Here is a 16,265-nt window from a genome sequence, read left to right on the forward strand (position 1 = left end):
CATCTGGCAACGCTGTCCGGCATATGTTCAGTCGACTGGTAGGAAGAAGAAGCACAGATGCGGCGGCTGGTGCGAAATTGGAATGGCCGATTGTTATTCAACGGCAAATCCGGTCAAGAAATTGCTGGACATGCCGGTGTCCATCAGGAGGCCAAGTCGAAACCCTCTACCAAGGAGGAGGGAGCGGGCGAGGTGGATAAGAATGGCTACAGTGCCAAGCACTGCATGAGTCTGGTGGAGTAAGTAGCTCAAGTGGAATATCCAATAGATCCCTGTTAAATTGATCCATATATTCCCCTAGGAAGTACGACTACGAGAACTACCTGTGCACCCTGCTGCTGCCACGCGAATTGCGACGAGCTGCCTTCGCCCTGCGGGCATTCAATGTGGAGGTCTCCAGATCGGTCAGCGGCCATGTGAGTGGGGCATCTTAATCCATGGGGATTACTTGCACAGCTAGGGATAACCTTTTGCCCACGATTCAGTGAAAGCTCCTACTCCACCTCCGGCTTATTTAGCATATTGTCATAAATACTTTCCCTAAAACGTAGTACCTTAATATGTTCTATTAGAAGTCTTTAAGATACATGCGTTAACCTTATTCTCCTGAAGATTCCACACATGTAAGTTTTATAACTTCCAAAAGCTTCGGGTCTACCCCTAAATTCTGTGTTCTTTAAATTATCTTGTCTTTTCCAAACGATAAGAAAAAAGACCTCTACATATTTCTATACTCTGTTCTCTAAAAACATGGAAAATACTAGAAGAGGGTTAACCATATTCAACAATAGTTTCAAAAAAAATCGTACTGTTTTACCAGACTGCTTTCGTAAAAAACAAAATCAATCATACATATAATAAAAAGATAGATCATCAAACTGCTTATAAGAAAAAAATGAATTTATAATGAAAAATCCATAAATTATATAACTTTATCTGCTTAGATAATAATTAATGAACCTCAGCTGTAATCTCATGGTCTAATAAGTATGTTATTTTATCTACTTGCAGCAAATTGAGCCGCAAATCGCCAAGCTACGCCTCAAGTTCTGGCACGACTCCATAGACAAGTGCTTCGAGGCGGAGTCGCAACGCTCCTACGTGGAGGACCAGCCCGTCCTGCGCGAACTGAAGCACACGGTGGGCAGTCGCAAGCTGAACAAGGTGTACTTGCGCCGCCTGGTCACGGCACGCGACCGTCCGCCCACCCATGGATTCGAGACGGTCCGCGAACTGGAGGAGTACGCCGAACAGACCTTCTCCTCGCTGCTGCTCCTTCTCTTGGAGGTGGCCGGAGTGAGGGATCTGCAGGTGGACCACGCCGCCTCTCATTTGGGCAAGGCCCAGGGAATAGCCACCCTGCTGCGGGCCATTCCGCTGGCGGGGCGTCAGCAGGCGGCCTGCGTGCCGCTCGAAGTGCTTGTGCGCCATGGCGTCAGTCAGGAGCGCATCATTCGCTGCAAGAGCGACGACAAGGGCGTCGAGGAGTGCATCTTCGAGGTGGCCAGTGCCGCCAACGCGCACCTGAAGCTCGCCAGGCAGCTCAAAGATAAGGTGTCGCCCCTCGTGCCCAAGATCTTCCTCACCGCCGTGGCGACGGATGCCTATCTGGAGCGCCTGCGTCGCGCCAACTTCCTGTAAGTTTTCGCATGGCGTACCTCTTATATATTAAGCGTCTAGTCAATGTTTAAATACCCTTGTAGTTAAAGTATATTTAAAAATGAACTAAATACTTTTGTCAAGGGTATTACTAGTGATAAAGTTAAGGGAGTTTACTTTTACATCACATATTAACAAATGTTTTTTTCCAATCCTATAGGCTTACCCACAAAAGCTGCGTAGGACGCGACTCCATGCTGCCCGCACGTCTATTTTGGAAGTCGCTGTTTAATCGGTACTGATACCAGTTACTTTAGTAGTAGTAAAACTAGGTCTAATGCCACATTGTTGACTTCTTAACTAAAACTGTTTTAAAATGACTGCCTTTAAAATCTCTGGGATTGATGGAATACATTTTGCCAAGTTTGTGAAGCTCTACTCTACGAGTAATGAGTATAATATTTGAAACTTAACTTGCATGAATTATATTAAATAAAAATTATTTTAATCGGGGGTGCCACAGAAATTGCTTAAGCGGTAAGTCATGTAAAATGTATACCGATGCACATCAAAAAAACGGCAACAGCAATCTCTTATCGAATGGAGGGGGTTTACGAATGGGTGTTTCTTTTTGGTGTCTTTTTGTCGACTGTCTTCTTTTCTAGAAGAAAGGATGACTTAAAGAAAAGCATTATGATGCAATATGGTACGAAACCGAAAAAAATCTTCAAAAATGGAAGTAACGTGAAGAAGAAATAAAAGGAATCTCGTATTTCTTCACCAAAATCGGAAACCTATTTTTTCGCCCTAAAAATTCAGATTTTTGGCTGCCAAATTAAAAATAAAAGTCAGAACGAGGAATGTCATACCTCGTCGTGCTGGTTGCTTAATTTCCAATCCATTGGCATTCTAACCTGAAAATTTTTAATTTTTGCCGTTTTTCTACAAAAAATGCGAAAACTGGTCAAAAAATAAATTTTTCTTTAAATGATGGGGATTGTCAGCATTTCTAGCAAGCTGTTCAAAACAGTCGGTCTTTTAGCTGTACGCTTTGATTTAGCCAAACTACGATTGAAAAACCGGAAAGAAAAGTCGAATTTTTACTTAAATCTGAATCTCGTATTTTTGACCAAAATCTGAACCCTATGCCCTAAAATGCCGTTTTTTGGCTCCCAAATGAAAAATAAAAGTCAGAACGAGGAATGTCATACCTCGTCGTGCTCGTTGCTTAATTTCCAATCAATTGGCATTCTAACCTAAAAAATTTTCATTTTTTCCATTTTTCGCAAAAAAAGTGATGTAACCCCTTACAAAAAATGCGAAAACTGGTCAAAAAATAAATTTTCCTTTAAATGATGGGGATCGTTAGCATTTCTAGCAAGCTGTTCAAAACAGTCGGTCTTTTAGCTGTACGTCTTGATTTGGCCAAACTACGATTGAAAAACCGGAAAGAAAAGTCGAATTTTTACTTAAATCTGAATCTCGTATTTTTGACCAAAATCTGATCCCTATTTTTTCGCCCTAAAAATGCCGCTTTTTGGCCCCCAAATGAAAAATAAAAGTCAGAACCAGGAATGTCATACCTCGTCGTGCTCGTTGCTTAATTTCCAATCCATTGGCATTCTAACCTGAAAATTTTTCATTTTTGCCATTTTTCGCAAAAAAAGTGATGTAACCCCTTACAAAAAATGCGAAAACTGGTCAAAAAATAAATTTTCCTTAAAATGATAAGGATTGTTAGCATATTTAGCAAGCTTTTCAAAACAGTTGGTCTTTTAGATGTACGTCTTAATTTGGCCAAACTACGATTGAAAAACCGTTTTATACTTTGCCATTTTTTTAAATAAGAAATTGTTATTATAATTATGTATCTATTTAAAATGGAAATGAAAAACTGGCTTGAAGAGGGTTTAGAGCTTTTGCAGGAATATCATTATTCCGATCGACCCGGGGGGATACTATCGATGACAGGCGATCAAAGGCCCGTTCCGAAGATGGTATCGAAGTGGAGCGAGCGATACCCGCGTAGTACTGTAGTTGCAAGCTGATTTCAGAGCGTTTTAGGCGCAGTTTTAGTTTTTTTTTTATGAATGTTAGAATTGATGTGGAAAGTGTGTTTGGGTTGGATATTATTGAAAACGGAGCAGTGCAATAATCGCTCAACAAGATAGGCACCGTTTTTTTTTGTCCCGTTTCCGATTCCGGTTCCGGGAGAATTGCAACGCCTTTTGGGCCTTGGTGAGTTTCTCCGGGCTTTCTTCTCGTTAACGATTCCCCTTTCATAGCCATTTATCCCACATTCTCTTTATCCAGTTTTTCCCTTTTATTTTGCCCACTTTGCGTTGCAATTTCGGTGCTCCTCGCATATAACGTAACGGTTCTTTTTCGCCGCCTCCTTCACACACAGCGAAACAAGAGGAAAAGGAAATTGGAGAAGAGAAGAAGAGAGGAGACCGCAATATACGAAAGATAGGAGTGTGTGTGTAGAACTACGGTACTTTTACAATGGTGGCCGTAAAAAGTGAAAGTCAGCCTTATTAATAAAAAAAACCTGAAATGAAATAAAGTGTCAAAGTAACTAAAACATTAAAAAAAAGTAAGAAAACAAAACAAAAAAATAAAAAACATAAACAAAACTTATAAAAATACACAAAAGACATACAAAATATTTAACCAAAATAAAAACAAACAAAAAAAAACAATAAAAAATCAGAAAAGTTTTCGAATTCAAAAAAGAAACTAAAAAAATTATACATAATTTAAACTTAACTTAAATTTAGACCTAAGCAACTAAGCGAACCGTGCCGAGCAATTTTTTATACCCAAAACTCGAGCCACGATCGCCACACAATACTATTCTATGTTCACCACCCGAATATCCGGCGAAATGAAGATCTTTGCCGCCGATGTTGCCGAGAGCAGCGCAACAGCAACATGCAACACGCCCGTGCAGCAGCAACAGCAGCAGCAACTCGAGTTCCGGTCACGAATGTCCAATGGATCGCCGGGCTCCAAGACGGGACAATGCCATCTGAAGTTCGGCAAGTACAACAACAAGACGGCCAATCTGCTGCGCCAGGTAAGCAGCTGTCACAGCGGCAGCAACAACAGCAGCAACATCAGCAACACCAGCAGCAGCAACGAGGCCAACAAGGGCCAACAGCAGCAGCAACTGCACTATTGCAACAACAACCACTCGTGGGCACGCAAAAAATACTTTGGCAACAGCAACAGCAATGTGCAGCAGCAGCAACAACAGCAGCAATCTGCGTACTTCCAGCGACAGCAGCAACAGCAACAACAGCAGCAGCAGCAACACCAGATTCAGCAGCAACAGGATCAGCAATCTTTAAACAACAACAATGTGTTGATGAAGAACCAAAATATCTTGCAACAGCAAGTCTCAGATTGCAAGTCCAGCGACAGCAACAACAACAGCAGCAGCAGCAACCGGATGGCGGCAAAGCCAGCCAAATTTCTTAACGACAACAGCAGCAGCAGCAACATAAGTAACAACAGCATCGGCTGCAGAAATAGCAACAGCAACACCATTAGTACTAAGAAGCGCAACTCATCGTCGGCAGATGCAGCAGGGACAACGGAAACGGATGCAGCAGCAACAGATGCCTGCAACACTAGCCCCCCAACAACAGGTTCGAGCGCAGGGAGTACCAATACGGAAACATCCTTGGCTAAGACTCAGGATCCAGAACAGGATCAGACGGCGAAGCAGCGACCGCGACAGCAGCCCCTCAGTTTCTGGAAAACCAATTACCCACAGGCAACCGCTAGCCAGCTGAAAGATGTGAGTGGGGTTCTGTAAGGAAGGGCTGTATACGATGCACACGTCTTGTAGACGATGTAGTCTTTATAACCATATTCAAATGGTTTCATAAAGTTTTATTTGCTTTTTGCTTATATAAATTTATAATTATATATATATTATACATTCAAGATACATGACACAAGTTGTTTTACATTTCAGAAGGAGACAGTTGCAGCAGTGGTATCGGCAGCCGCAGCCGCTGCATCCGAGCAGCAGCAGCAACAGCAGACGCTGTCCTTCGAGCACAGACGCAATTCGGGCTACCAGCAACATCAGCAGAACAACTATTATCAGTACTACTATTCGCAGCCCAAGCAGTTGACCATCGCCTCCTTTCTGCAGAAGGAACTGCTGCCCGAGAGCCTCGACAAGCCCACCCAGCAGAGCAGCACCAACACAGGCAGCAGCAGCAACAGCAACAGCAACACAGGCAACAGTAGCAGCAACAGCAGCAATCTCCTCAGCAGCAGCGGCAACAGCAACGGCAACAGCAACAGCAACAACAACTACTCACGGCAGCAATATGGCCACCAGTCGGTTGGGAATAGCTACCATCAGCAGCAGCAGCGCTACCGCAATGCCCAGAATGCCTACCAGCAATACCAGCATCAGCACCAGCACCAGCAGCAGCAACATCACGCCCAGCAGCAACATTCGCACCAGCAGGGGATGGGCAACTCGCACTTCCGCCGGAAGAACAGCGACAACAACAACCACAGCAGTGGGATCAATCAGAAGAAGATGCACTATAGTACTCCGGGAAAGAATGGAGAGCCAACGGACAGATCCTCTTCGGGACAGCAGCAGCAGCAGCAACAGCAACACCACCATCCGCATCAGCAGCAGAAGACCATCGAGATCCTGGCCAGCAGCAACTTTAACGCCATGCACCGTCGGATGCAGGGAGGAAACAACAAGAACGGCTACTACCAACACAACTATCATCCGCTGGCCGGCGAGCCCGGATCCACGCCCACGCGTTCCGAGCACCAGAACATTTACAATCTCACCTACATCCATGTGGACATGGAGGCAACGGCAACCGGCGAAGCTGGAGGATCAGCAAATACAGTGGTAGCAGGTGCAACAGCGGTGGTCAAGCCCCCGCTGCTGAGCAAGCCGAGCATTTCCATAACCCCAGCCGCGGCTACAACGCCAACTGCCACCGTGGAACGAGCCATACCTCCTGCTCCGCTTCGCTCCGTAGCCGCTCCTGCTCTGCCGCCGCCAACGAGCCATGTCCGCAACATGTTTGCCCCGCCACCGCTGGCACTGATTGGTGCCCACGGCTTGCTCTCCCCGGTGACCACCACCTCCACGCCCACCAAAATGATCAGCTGCGCCCAGCTGGACGAGGCCATTACGGCGGCCGCCGCCAGCGGTGACCAGTCGGTGACCACGAGTCCCAGTTTCAACCAGGCAGGGTCCTTCGTTGTTCCACCCCAGCACCAGCAGCCGTCGCACCTAATCCCGCCCTGCTCCACCTCACAGCCTCCGCCACCGCCGCCGCCACAGATGTTCTTCCACTTTGCCGAAGGGTTCTGCAATCCGGGAATGAGTCACCAGGCGCGTCCAGCTCCCGTGTGGCCTCATTCCACTTCTCCCTGCTACCCAGCGTCCTATGGATCCAGCTGCAGCCTAAGCGGAAATGGAACGGGCTCAGGAACCTCGCCACACAACAAGGATGGGAATGTGGTTGGACTGCGGCCCGTGTCGCCGGCTCTCTCCTCTTCCTCACTGGGCAGTGAATCCCATTGGAGCAGCACCAGCAATCGCAGTCGGTATGTGTGAAATGGGGTTCCTAAGATGAAATCAATATAGTATTTATTTTCAGCTTGGGACATGGAGGACACCTCTCTATATCGCCCACACCCAGCGCTCTGGGATCTGCCCAGCTCTCTCCACATTTAGCCGAGATGGGTGTGCCACATCCGCTGCACCAGCAACATCCTCCTCCGCTCTCCAACCACCATCTTCATGGGCAAATGAATGGGCATGCAATGAACTCCTATGTAAGCCATCGACCACCACCGCCGCCACATCCACCCATCTCATCGCCGACCCCCACGATAGGAGCCACAGGAGGAGGTGGAGGAGGAGGAACAGGAGTAGGAGGACCCTGGTACGAGCTGCTCCTGCCCCCCGATCGCTACCTGGCCCAGGCGCGAAACGTTGAGGTCGTCGTCCAGCCGGAAAAGCTCATCTGCATGTGCAAGTACGACAAGCTGTCTGCTGAGATCTGGAAGAGATTCCGGGGGGCCCAGCAGACGCACAAGAAGTTTAAGATGAAGATGCGTCTCTGGCGATACCTCTTCCTCTGGATGAATGTAAGGAAAGCCCTACATAACATAAAACTATAATATATATCACATTTCAATAATAGCAGCCCATGTTCGAGAGGTATCGCATCTGCCTGGTGGGATCGACGATCACGGGCTTTGGAACAGACTCCTCCGACATTGACATGTGCCTGCTGCCCGAGCAGGGGGCCCATCTTCACCAGCAGCACTACCACCAACACCATCACTTTCACAACGAGAAGCGAACCGAGGCCCTGATCATCCTCACTTTGTTCAATGCAGTGCTAAAGGACACGGGTAATAAATACCATATTATTCCATCCTTCGGAACAGAATGACTGTCTTTTGTAGAGGTCTTTCAGGACTTCAATTTGATCGAGGCGAGGGTGCCGATACTGCGCTTCAAGGACATTTCCAATGGAATCGAGGTCGACCTGAACTTTAACAACTGCGTGGGTATTAAAAACACCTATCTGCTGCAATTTTACGCCCAACGTAAGATTCTATTGTATTAACTTGAATGATTTATTATATTTGTGTACCTATCTTCCTAAAAAATCTTCTTGTTTTTGTCACTGAATTCTATTAAAACAGCTTAACCACTTATGATTGACTGAGTTGCCTGTCCTATATGTCTTAAAAACCTGTCCATGTATTTCAAATATACCTTGGGTGTTAGTTAGTTTATCCTTTTATAAGGAAATTGGTGAATAACCTAACACTAAAGTCATATATTGCAAGTAAGTATTAATTTGAATGATAAAGTTATAAAAAAATAATGATTATATACTGAGTTCTATTAATTTAACTAATATGGTTCGTTGATAAAATGTTTTTGTTATGTTATGAATAGATATCCAGATTGTATTTAAAGTATTGACCCTTCTTAATTTTGGTCAAGTCTTAACGATAGTTAAACTAATACTAAATTATTTATTTTTATTCAAAAATAAAATATTTTAGTGGATTGGCGAACACGACCGTTGGTGGTGATTGTAAAGCTCTGGGCCCAGTACCATGACATCAACGACGCCAAACGCATGACCATATCCAGCTACTCGCTGGTTCTAATGGTGCTCCACTACCTCCAGCATGCCTGCGTGCCCCATGTGCTGCCCTGCCTGCACACCCTGTATCCAGAGAAGTTCCAGCTGGGACAACAGGATTGCCTGGACCTGGACCTCATCGAACCGATCGAGCCCTACCAGGGCTTGAACAATCAGACGCTCGGCGAGCACCTTCTGGGCTTTTTCAAGTACTACAGCAGTTTTGAGTGAGTACTGTTCCGATCTTGAACCCCAAAGATAAAGAAAGATATAGGAATTTATTATGACATGCTAGTCCTAACCATTTAAAAGCAAACACGAATTTCGAAATATGTAGTTTATTATACCATTAAAAACAACATCTTTTATTTCTATGGTCGCCTTAGCTTCCGGAACTTTGCCATCTCCATACGAACTGGCGGCGTCCTTCCGGTGTCCACTTGTCGCATGGCCAAGAGTCCCAAGAACGACGTCTACCAGTGGAAGGAGCTCAACATCGAGGAGCCCTTCGATCTGTCCAACACGGCGCGCTCCGTCTACGACTATGCCACGTTTGAGCGCGTAAAAAGTGTGTTCCTGGCCTCGGCCCGTCGCCTGGATCACACCCTCGACCTGGCCACCATCTTCCGGCCCATCCACCACGTCCCAGAGAACTTTGCCCCCCAGCAGCCGTCGTCGTTCGAGCAGCAGCTGCACTATCCCAATCCCGGCCAGCAGCGGAGTGGAGGAGGTGGTGCCGCTGCCATGTCCAGCAGACTGATCCCAGATGCACCCACCACCTTTGCCGAAACGGCAGCAGCGAATGTCGCCTAATTGGGGACAGATACTTGCGAGAATATGAAGAAAATACAAAAAAAAAAGATAAATAAAATGTCCAACAATGTTAAATCAGAACAAGAAACCTTGTAAATTGAAATTCATAAAATGCATAATTCCAAAAGATAATTGTGAAAAACCGAACGGAATTGAATTTCAATAAACTTGAAAATGCATCCCCATCTTGTTAAATGTTATTATATTCATTTATTTATGCTTTTACAAACCCAAAGTGTTTTAAACGAACTCCATTAATGATTGTAAACATCCACGGAGGCGTGCGATGTTCGTCCCTCCAGTGGCTTGTATGTATCTTTTTGAAAAACAAAATGTCACCCGAAAATGTAAAATTCCAAGTTCTGTTAAATATACAACACAAAACATGCAAAATTCTGTTATAATGCGCCCATAGAAATAATACAACAAGTGCTTATCTGTTTTTCGCAAGGGAAAACTTAAATTCTTTATTTAGAATTTCCAAAAAAAAAATGTTTCATTTTCTTGAATCAAAGAGTCGCGTGGGGAAGAATTAACTCACATTATATAGAAAAAATATACCATTTTCATATCGTTTTAAAAACAATTAACAGGCATCTGTAACTGCATTAATATTAATTAATATTAACCTTTTCTGATCTTGACCCTCCATTCCGTCGATTGTAAGGTATGTTAATTATTGTGTATATGGGTGTGTTTGTGTTTTGAACGATCGGAACGCGTTTCCGTATCGATCATTCGATTTCCAATCCGCGCTGGAAAGTTGCATCCGCTTTGGGGGATCCGCCAGCGTTCCCGTGCGTTTTAAAATGGTGTATCCATACTTTTTGAATTTGATCATGTATCGTCTTGATTTTTTTGTTTTGTTTGCTGGTTTTCTTTTGTGTTTGGTAGGATAACAAATGCATACAGAAATCAAAAAAGAGTCCAAAAATTTTCGAATTTTACAACAGTGGGCATATGGTGGGGGATCGGTGTGAGTTAACCGGTTTTTTCTTTTGTTTTTTGTTTGTTTTGTTTTGTTTGTTTTAAGGAAGAAGGTTAGAACAGGAGCTAAAGATTGGCTGCTGCACTGGAGGCCACAAGAAGGTTAGAAGGTAAGCCACTTGGTGAATACGTGTCCTGGGCGGGAGTGGTTGCGTGATTGCGTTTTAGGCTCCGGCTGCGATTCCCGGTTGGCAAAACAAAAAGGAAACGTGTCGAGAAGTTGTCCATCGTCGTTTCAAGGGCAGCACAAGGTGTGGCGCCTTGCTGGCAGATTGGCAGCTTGGCAGCTTGGCTCATCCGTGGGCGAGCTCCTCTCGGAGCGCACTCCTCTGACCAACGGGCAGTGGCCAGTGGCCAGTCGCCTGGCCATGACCTCATGGCCCGCGGCGCTTCGGGAACATCTGCGTGCTGCAGTGGCTGCTGCAGTGCATCGTGGCTGCCTACAGTGATTTGCTCTCGATATCTCGATTTTTTTCGATTCCTCGACATCTCTTCTCCGCCTCCTCTCCTTTCATTACTCTCACTCCTCATCTCGCCATCGCCATCTCCATATCATTTCAATCTCCGTCTGCGGCGAGACGAGACGAGAGGTGACAGTGTGAGAGATCACACTGTCTCCTCTCGTCTCGTCTCACCGTCTTTAATGTCCCGCTCGTGCTCATGTTCCTAGGTCGCATTGTCGCATTGTTTCCCGCATTTGTCGTTGTTCCCATGATAGTCCTCTTTGCTCTCTTCCTGCTGCCTACTGATGCTACTCCTTGATGATGACTTCAAAGTTGAGTTTGTTGTTGTTTCGTTTGGGTTGCTTGTTATCGTTTGTAGTTGGTGCACCTCCTGCCGGATTCTCAATAAGGCTGTGAGAACTGATTCAAACTGCGTTCGCCCGACTGCAAAACAAAGGGAAATTGATTAGCACGGGGGTCCTAATAGAATAAGCGATCTATCTTGGCAGTTTTTCCACTTGTTAATGTTATAAATATAGCACACTCACCACGTTAAAGGCCACATCCTGGGAGAGCAAACCATCCATCTGCGATATCTGCCCAAAGTCCTGCGATAGCTCCGGCTGCTGGGAAAGAGCAAATCCGCTGGGCTGCGTCATCTGCAGCGACAGCGGCACCGGCTGCTGGCTGAATGGAGTGGCAGCACTGCCCGTGCTCGCCTGACCACCAGGTCCTCCTGCCGCTGATCCGCCACCAGACTGGCCAGCCGCTGGACGCGATTTTCCCAGCTTCTGGGTCTTCTTGATGCCGCCCAAGGTGGCCACTCCAGGTCCACTGAACGTGATTCCCGAGTTCGACGGCGAGTAGTTACCCGACTGCTGCTGCATCGCACGATTCTGCTTGGCCGCCATGATCGCCTGCTGGTGCTGGTTGTAGAACCGTGGCGGCAGATTGCTCATGTTCATGAACATGCCAACTGGGACCGGCATGTTGCCTAGTGCCGCTGCGCCGTGCTCGTTGGATATGTAGCCAATGGAGTCGTGATGCAGGTGGGCAGCTGCCCAGCTGGGTCCAGCACCGCCAGCGCCTCCGAAGTTGTTGTTGCCACCGGCAGCGCCACTGCCCGCGCCCAGGCCGAATCCGCCCATGGAGTTGGAGCTGGGGGCACCGTAGCCGAGGGGAGAGCCGCCATACTGACCGCCGTTACCACCGCCGTACTGGCCACCGTTCATGGCCTGACCCGGCATCTGACGGCCCTGGCCGTAGCCACCACTTCGATCGTAGATGGAGCCCGGTACCATCACCTCCTTGGCATCGGCTATCATGGTGGACATAAAGTGAGCTCCAATGTTCATGCTGTTGACGAGCTTCTTGGGCTTCTGGAAGTGGATGAGCGACTCCTTGAGGTTATTCAGCGAGCCCTCCACGAGCACCTTGCGGTCCTTGTAGAAGTTGAGCAGATGGTTCCACAGTTGCTGCTTGGCCAGCACTTTGGGATTGCCCACAATGATGATGCCGTACTTGGCCCGGGTGAGGGCAACGTTAAGGCGTCGTGGATCGTTCAGGAAGCCGATGCCCTGGCGCTCGTTGGAGCGCACGCATGACATGATGATGATGTCCTTCTCGCGTCCCTGGAACGCGTCCACACTGGCGATCTCGATCTCCTGATAAAGGCGGGAGTGCAGGCTGCCCTGGTATTGCATGTACTGCACCAGGTAAGCGCGCTGTCCCTCGTAAGGCGTGATGATTCCAATTTGTTCCGGTTTAATGCCAGCCTTGAGAAATCGCGTCGTGATCTTTTCCACGTTGGCCGCTTCTGTGCGGTTGAGGAACGAGGTGCCCGAGCCGGCGATCTCCTCCTGACCCTGCGTCACCAAAAAGAACATTGGCCTCTCCGGCTGCGGCCAGGGGAAGTCCAGCTTAAGGCGACGATCTTCCGCACAGACGCCGTTCTGCAGCGAGCCCTCGTAGAAGAAGTTGGACGGGAACTGGGACAGTTCGGGGTGCATGCGATACTGCACCTCCAGGCGGAACGGACGGATGCCCAGGACCACGAGGCGCTCGAAGAGACTCTGCGAGAGGCCGGCACGAGCGGCCTTCTTGCACATGACCACCGGTCCCAGCTGGCAGTGGTCGCCCACGAGGATCAGCTGCTTGGCGCCCAGCACCACCGGCACCATGCATTCCGGCTCCGTAGACTGCATCGACTCGTCGATCAGGATCGAGGTAAACTTGATGCGCGACAACCTGCCGTCGCCGGCGCCCACGCACGTGCAGCAAATGACGTCGGCCGCCTCCAGCAGTTGGCTTTCGGCACCGCGCTTCAGACTGCGATAGCGCTTCTCGTCCGCAGAGCTCAGCTCGCCAGTCTCGTCCTTAAGCTGCTGCAGCTTCTTCAGCTCCGAGTTGGTCTCCATGTTGCGGATTTGATTGTGCAGCGCCAGGAAGCTGACCGGACTATCGATGGCCTCGCGACTCTTGGCGCACACACGCACCACCTTCAGGTTTGTGCGGTGGATCTTCTCCGTTAACTGGTCCACAGCCGTGTTGCTGGGCGCACAGACCAACACAGTGCCGCCATGCTGCTTCACCAGCTGGTAAACGATGGTGGCCGAGGTCACGGTTTTGCCTGTGCCGGGCGGTCCCTGGATCAGCGAGAGTGGGCGCTGGAGCGCGTGCTTCACGGCGTACACCTGACTGCGATTCAAGTCGGGCAGATGTGGGGCGCTATAGAGCTTGGGCTGTGGGCCGCGAAAGAGCACTTCGTCGTTGGCATCCGGACGGCCGTGACCCAACAGGCGCGAGTAGATGTAGTTGGAGACCGAGTTGCGATCCATGGCGAAGTTGCGCAGGGCGCGCGTCATGCGATCGAAGGAGGTGCACTTCCAGATGAAGTCCACCGAGAAGTTGCTGGTGCACTTGACCGGCGCATTCGACCAGGTCTTCAGCTCGAGGCCGACATCGTCACCGAAATTGTCCGGCACCTTGATCACATGCCCGATCTCGCTCCACGGATTGTACAGCTCGCCCACGTAGCGCAGGCGCAGCTCGTCGCCGTGCATCAGCTTCATGTCTGAGTCGGTCTTGGCCAGCGTGAAGTAGGCGATGGTCTTCTTGTTCAGGCCCACGTCCCAGCGCACCTCGATGTTCTCCTGAGTGGCCGACTCCTTCAGCTTCTTGTCATAGTCGGCCTCGAGGCGAACCAGCGGACCAAAGGTCTTCTCGTACTGATACCCGTCCTCGTAGCGCAGCAGCACCTGTGCCGGTTCCGAGTCGATGCCCGGCTTCTCCAGATCCTGGAACGTGGCCTCGATATTGTCCTTCCACAGCTCCTCCAGCTTGTTGATCTGCGCGGCCGAAATTTGGCGCGCTCGCAGCTGGCCCTGCTCGCTGGGCTGCTTTACCAGCCAGGGCAGGAAGCAGCGGTCAGCGATCAGTGGCTTCCACTGCTCCTGGTCCCAGTTCATGTCCTTCAGCGAGTTCTGGGCGGCACACGGTTGCCGGCACAGCAGCACGACCACCGAATCGGCCTTGGCCGGTATGAAGCCCAGCACAAAGACGTTGCGCACGCCGCAGGAGTAGCACTCCAGTATGGTCTCGCCCAAGGGTCCCTCGCCATGGAGCGTCACCTCGCGATGCTTGGCCCTCACCAGATGGTTGATGATGTGCGAACCGGAGGTGCTGCCGCGTCCGTTGCAGAACCATTTGCGGCAGTTGTTGCACATGACCACCGTGGCCGGGTCATGAATGCCGCAGTACTTGCAGGCGTGCGCCGGCAGCTCCTTCACGTACGAGCTGCCCGCCTCGTCGTCCTCCTCCTCGAACTGCAGATCGGCCAGATCGTTGGTGATGCTGGCCAGCCGCGGATGCGAGTCCCCGCCAGAGCGACGTGGCTACAATGGATGGTATATAAGATATGTAGTCAAAGAACTGGCAATGGTTGGAGACCATAACACTTACGTGCAGCTCCAGCTGGTCGTTCTGCGTCTGGCTCTGCGAGGTGGAGGGCATGGTGAAGTCGCGGTAGTCGTACTGCGTCGGCTGCGTATCGGCGCCCGGCAGCAGTTCGTTGTCATCCATGTCCAGGAAGGAGAGCGCCGAGCTGGGCGCGTACGTGTCCACGCTCATGGCGCCTGTGCCTCTTCTCACCCAAGGTTGTTAATTTTGCTGTGGTTCTGTGATCGGTATGGGATCTGGTTAGCTATGTGGATGCAGTGGACCCAACTGGATAACTCACCTGCAGTTCCCGCGAGGAACACACGATTCGCTTGCTCCGGATGCCGGAATTGGATTGGATTTGCCCAGGCGGAGCGTGGCCGCGATGATTATGGTATGATATTGTCGTGTGTGCGTTTCGCGCTTTCCGGTGTCGAAGGCTCGCTGGTGAGCCGCTTATGCGAAAGCGCGGCTGTGGCGTATTCCGAGTCGGTTCCGTTCGAGAGTCCCACGTTCGGGATTCGCACGCAGGAAAAAATGAGGGGGGAATTGTCAGTTTATAAATGTGTTTTATACAAAATTACACAGCCGGCAGTGTGACCGCGGAATTAGCGATGAATTATACAGTCCGGTTCTAGGAAATATACCTTTTATACCAGTTTTTTTGTTGAAATATACCAAATGTATTCCAAATGGTCATGCTGAAAAATCGATGTTAACTGGATTCAATCGATAGTTTCAATCGAATGTGCATATACCCGATGTATTATCGGTGGTCGGATATCGATATAGTAACACATATTGAATTCAAACAATTTCTGTATTTTCACCCTAACAATTCCGTTTTTTGGCCGCCAAAATAAAAATAAATCTCAGAATCAGGAATGTCATACCTCGTCGTGCTCGTTGCTTAATTTCCAATCCATTGGCATTCTAACCTGAAAATTTTTCATTTTTGCCATTTTTCGCAAAAAATGCGAAAACCGGTCAAAAAATAAATTTTCCTTAAAATGATGGGGATCGTTAGCATTTCTAGCAAGCTGTTCAAATCAGTCGGTCATTTAGCTGTAAGTCTCGATTTCGCCAAACTACGATTGAAAAACCGGACAGAAATGTCGCATTTTTGACTAAAATCTGAATCTCGTATTTTTGACCAAAATCTAAACCTTATTTTTTCGCCCTAAAAACTCCGTTTTTTGGCTGCCAAATTAAAAATAAAAGTCAGAATGAGAAATGTCATACCTCGTCGCGCTCGTTGCTTAATTTCCAATCGATTGACATTCAAACCTGGAAATTTTTTATTTTTTCCATTTTT

At 48.5% G+C, this 16,265-nt stretch overlaps 3 protein-coding genes across 5 annotated transcripts; 2 read left to right on the forward strand and 1 right to left on the reverse strand.

Moving 5' to 3' along the window:
• Nucleotides 1–19: 19 nt before the first annotated feature.
• On the forward strand, nt 20–1,979 carry sicily (NADH dehydrogenase (ubiquinone) complex I, assembly factor 6 homolog sicily). Its single transcript, XM_017069739.4, has 4 exons — nt 20–239; nt 302–416; nt 1,012–1,637; nt 1,820–1,979. Exons 1-4 carry the CDS (start codon nt 58–60, stop codon nt 1,899–1,901), a joined length of 1,005 nt encoding a protein of 334 aa, XP_016925228.2. The 5' UTR covers nt 20–57; the 3' UTR covers nt 1,902–1,979.
• Nucleotides 1,980–3,597: 1,618 nt separating this feature from the next.
• Nucleotides 3,598–9,977, forward strand: wisp (wispy). 3 transcript variants are annotated; one of them, XM_017069851.4, is made up of 8 exons: nt 3,598–3,837; nt 3,913–5,404; nt 5,585–7,206; nt 7,260–7,752; nt 7,812–8,022; nt 8,077–8,220; nt 8,689–8,998; nt 9,158–9,977. In XM_017069851.4, the coding sequence occupies exons 2-8, from the start codon at nt 4,460–4,462 to the stop codon at nt 9,582–9,584; spliced, it is 4,152 nt and encodes a 1,383-aa protein (XP_016925340.2). In that variant the 5' UTR covers nt 3,598–3,837; nt 3,913–4,459; the 3' UTR covers nt 9,585–9,977. The 3 variants fall into 3 exon arrangements, with proteins under 3 accessions (XP_016925340.2, XP_065723926.2, XP_016925338.2); XM_065867854.2 differs by having other exon boundaries at nt 3,599–3,837; nt 7,809–8,022; XM_017069849.4 differs by having other exon boundaries at nt 3,599–3,837; nt 4,007–5,404; nt 7,809–8,022.
• A 40-nt stretch (nt 9,978–10,017) lies between these two features.
• Nucleotides 10,018–15,576, reverse strand: Upf1 (Upf1 RNA helicase). Its single transcript, XM_017080056.4, has 4 exons — nt 15,252–15,576; nt 14,975–15,189; nt 11,563–14,907; nt 10,018–11,458 (listed from the first exon to the last, which is right to left on the reverse strand). Exons 2-4 carry the CDS (start codon nt 15,140–15,142, stop codon nt 11,417–11,419), a joined length of 3,555 nt encoding a protein of 1,184 aa, XP_016935545.2. The 5' UTR covers nt 15,143–15,189; nt 15,252–15,576; the 3' UTR covers nt 10,018–11,416.
• Between the last annotated feature and the right edge of the window lie 689 nt (nt 15,577–16,265).

Source organism: Drosophila suzukii, chromosome X (genome assembly GCF_043229965.1).
Source record: "Drosophila suzukii chromosome X, CBGP_Dsuzu_IsoJpt1.0, whole genome shotgun sequence".
NCBI lineage: Eukaryota > Metazoa > Arthropoda > Insecta > Diptera > Drosophilidae > Drosophila > Drosophila suzukii.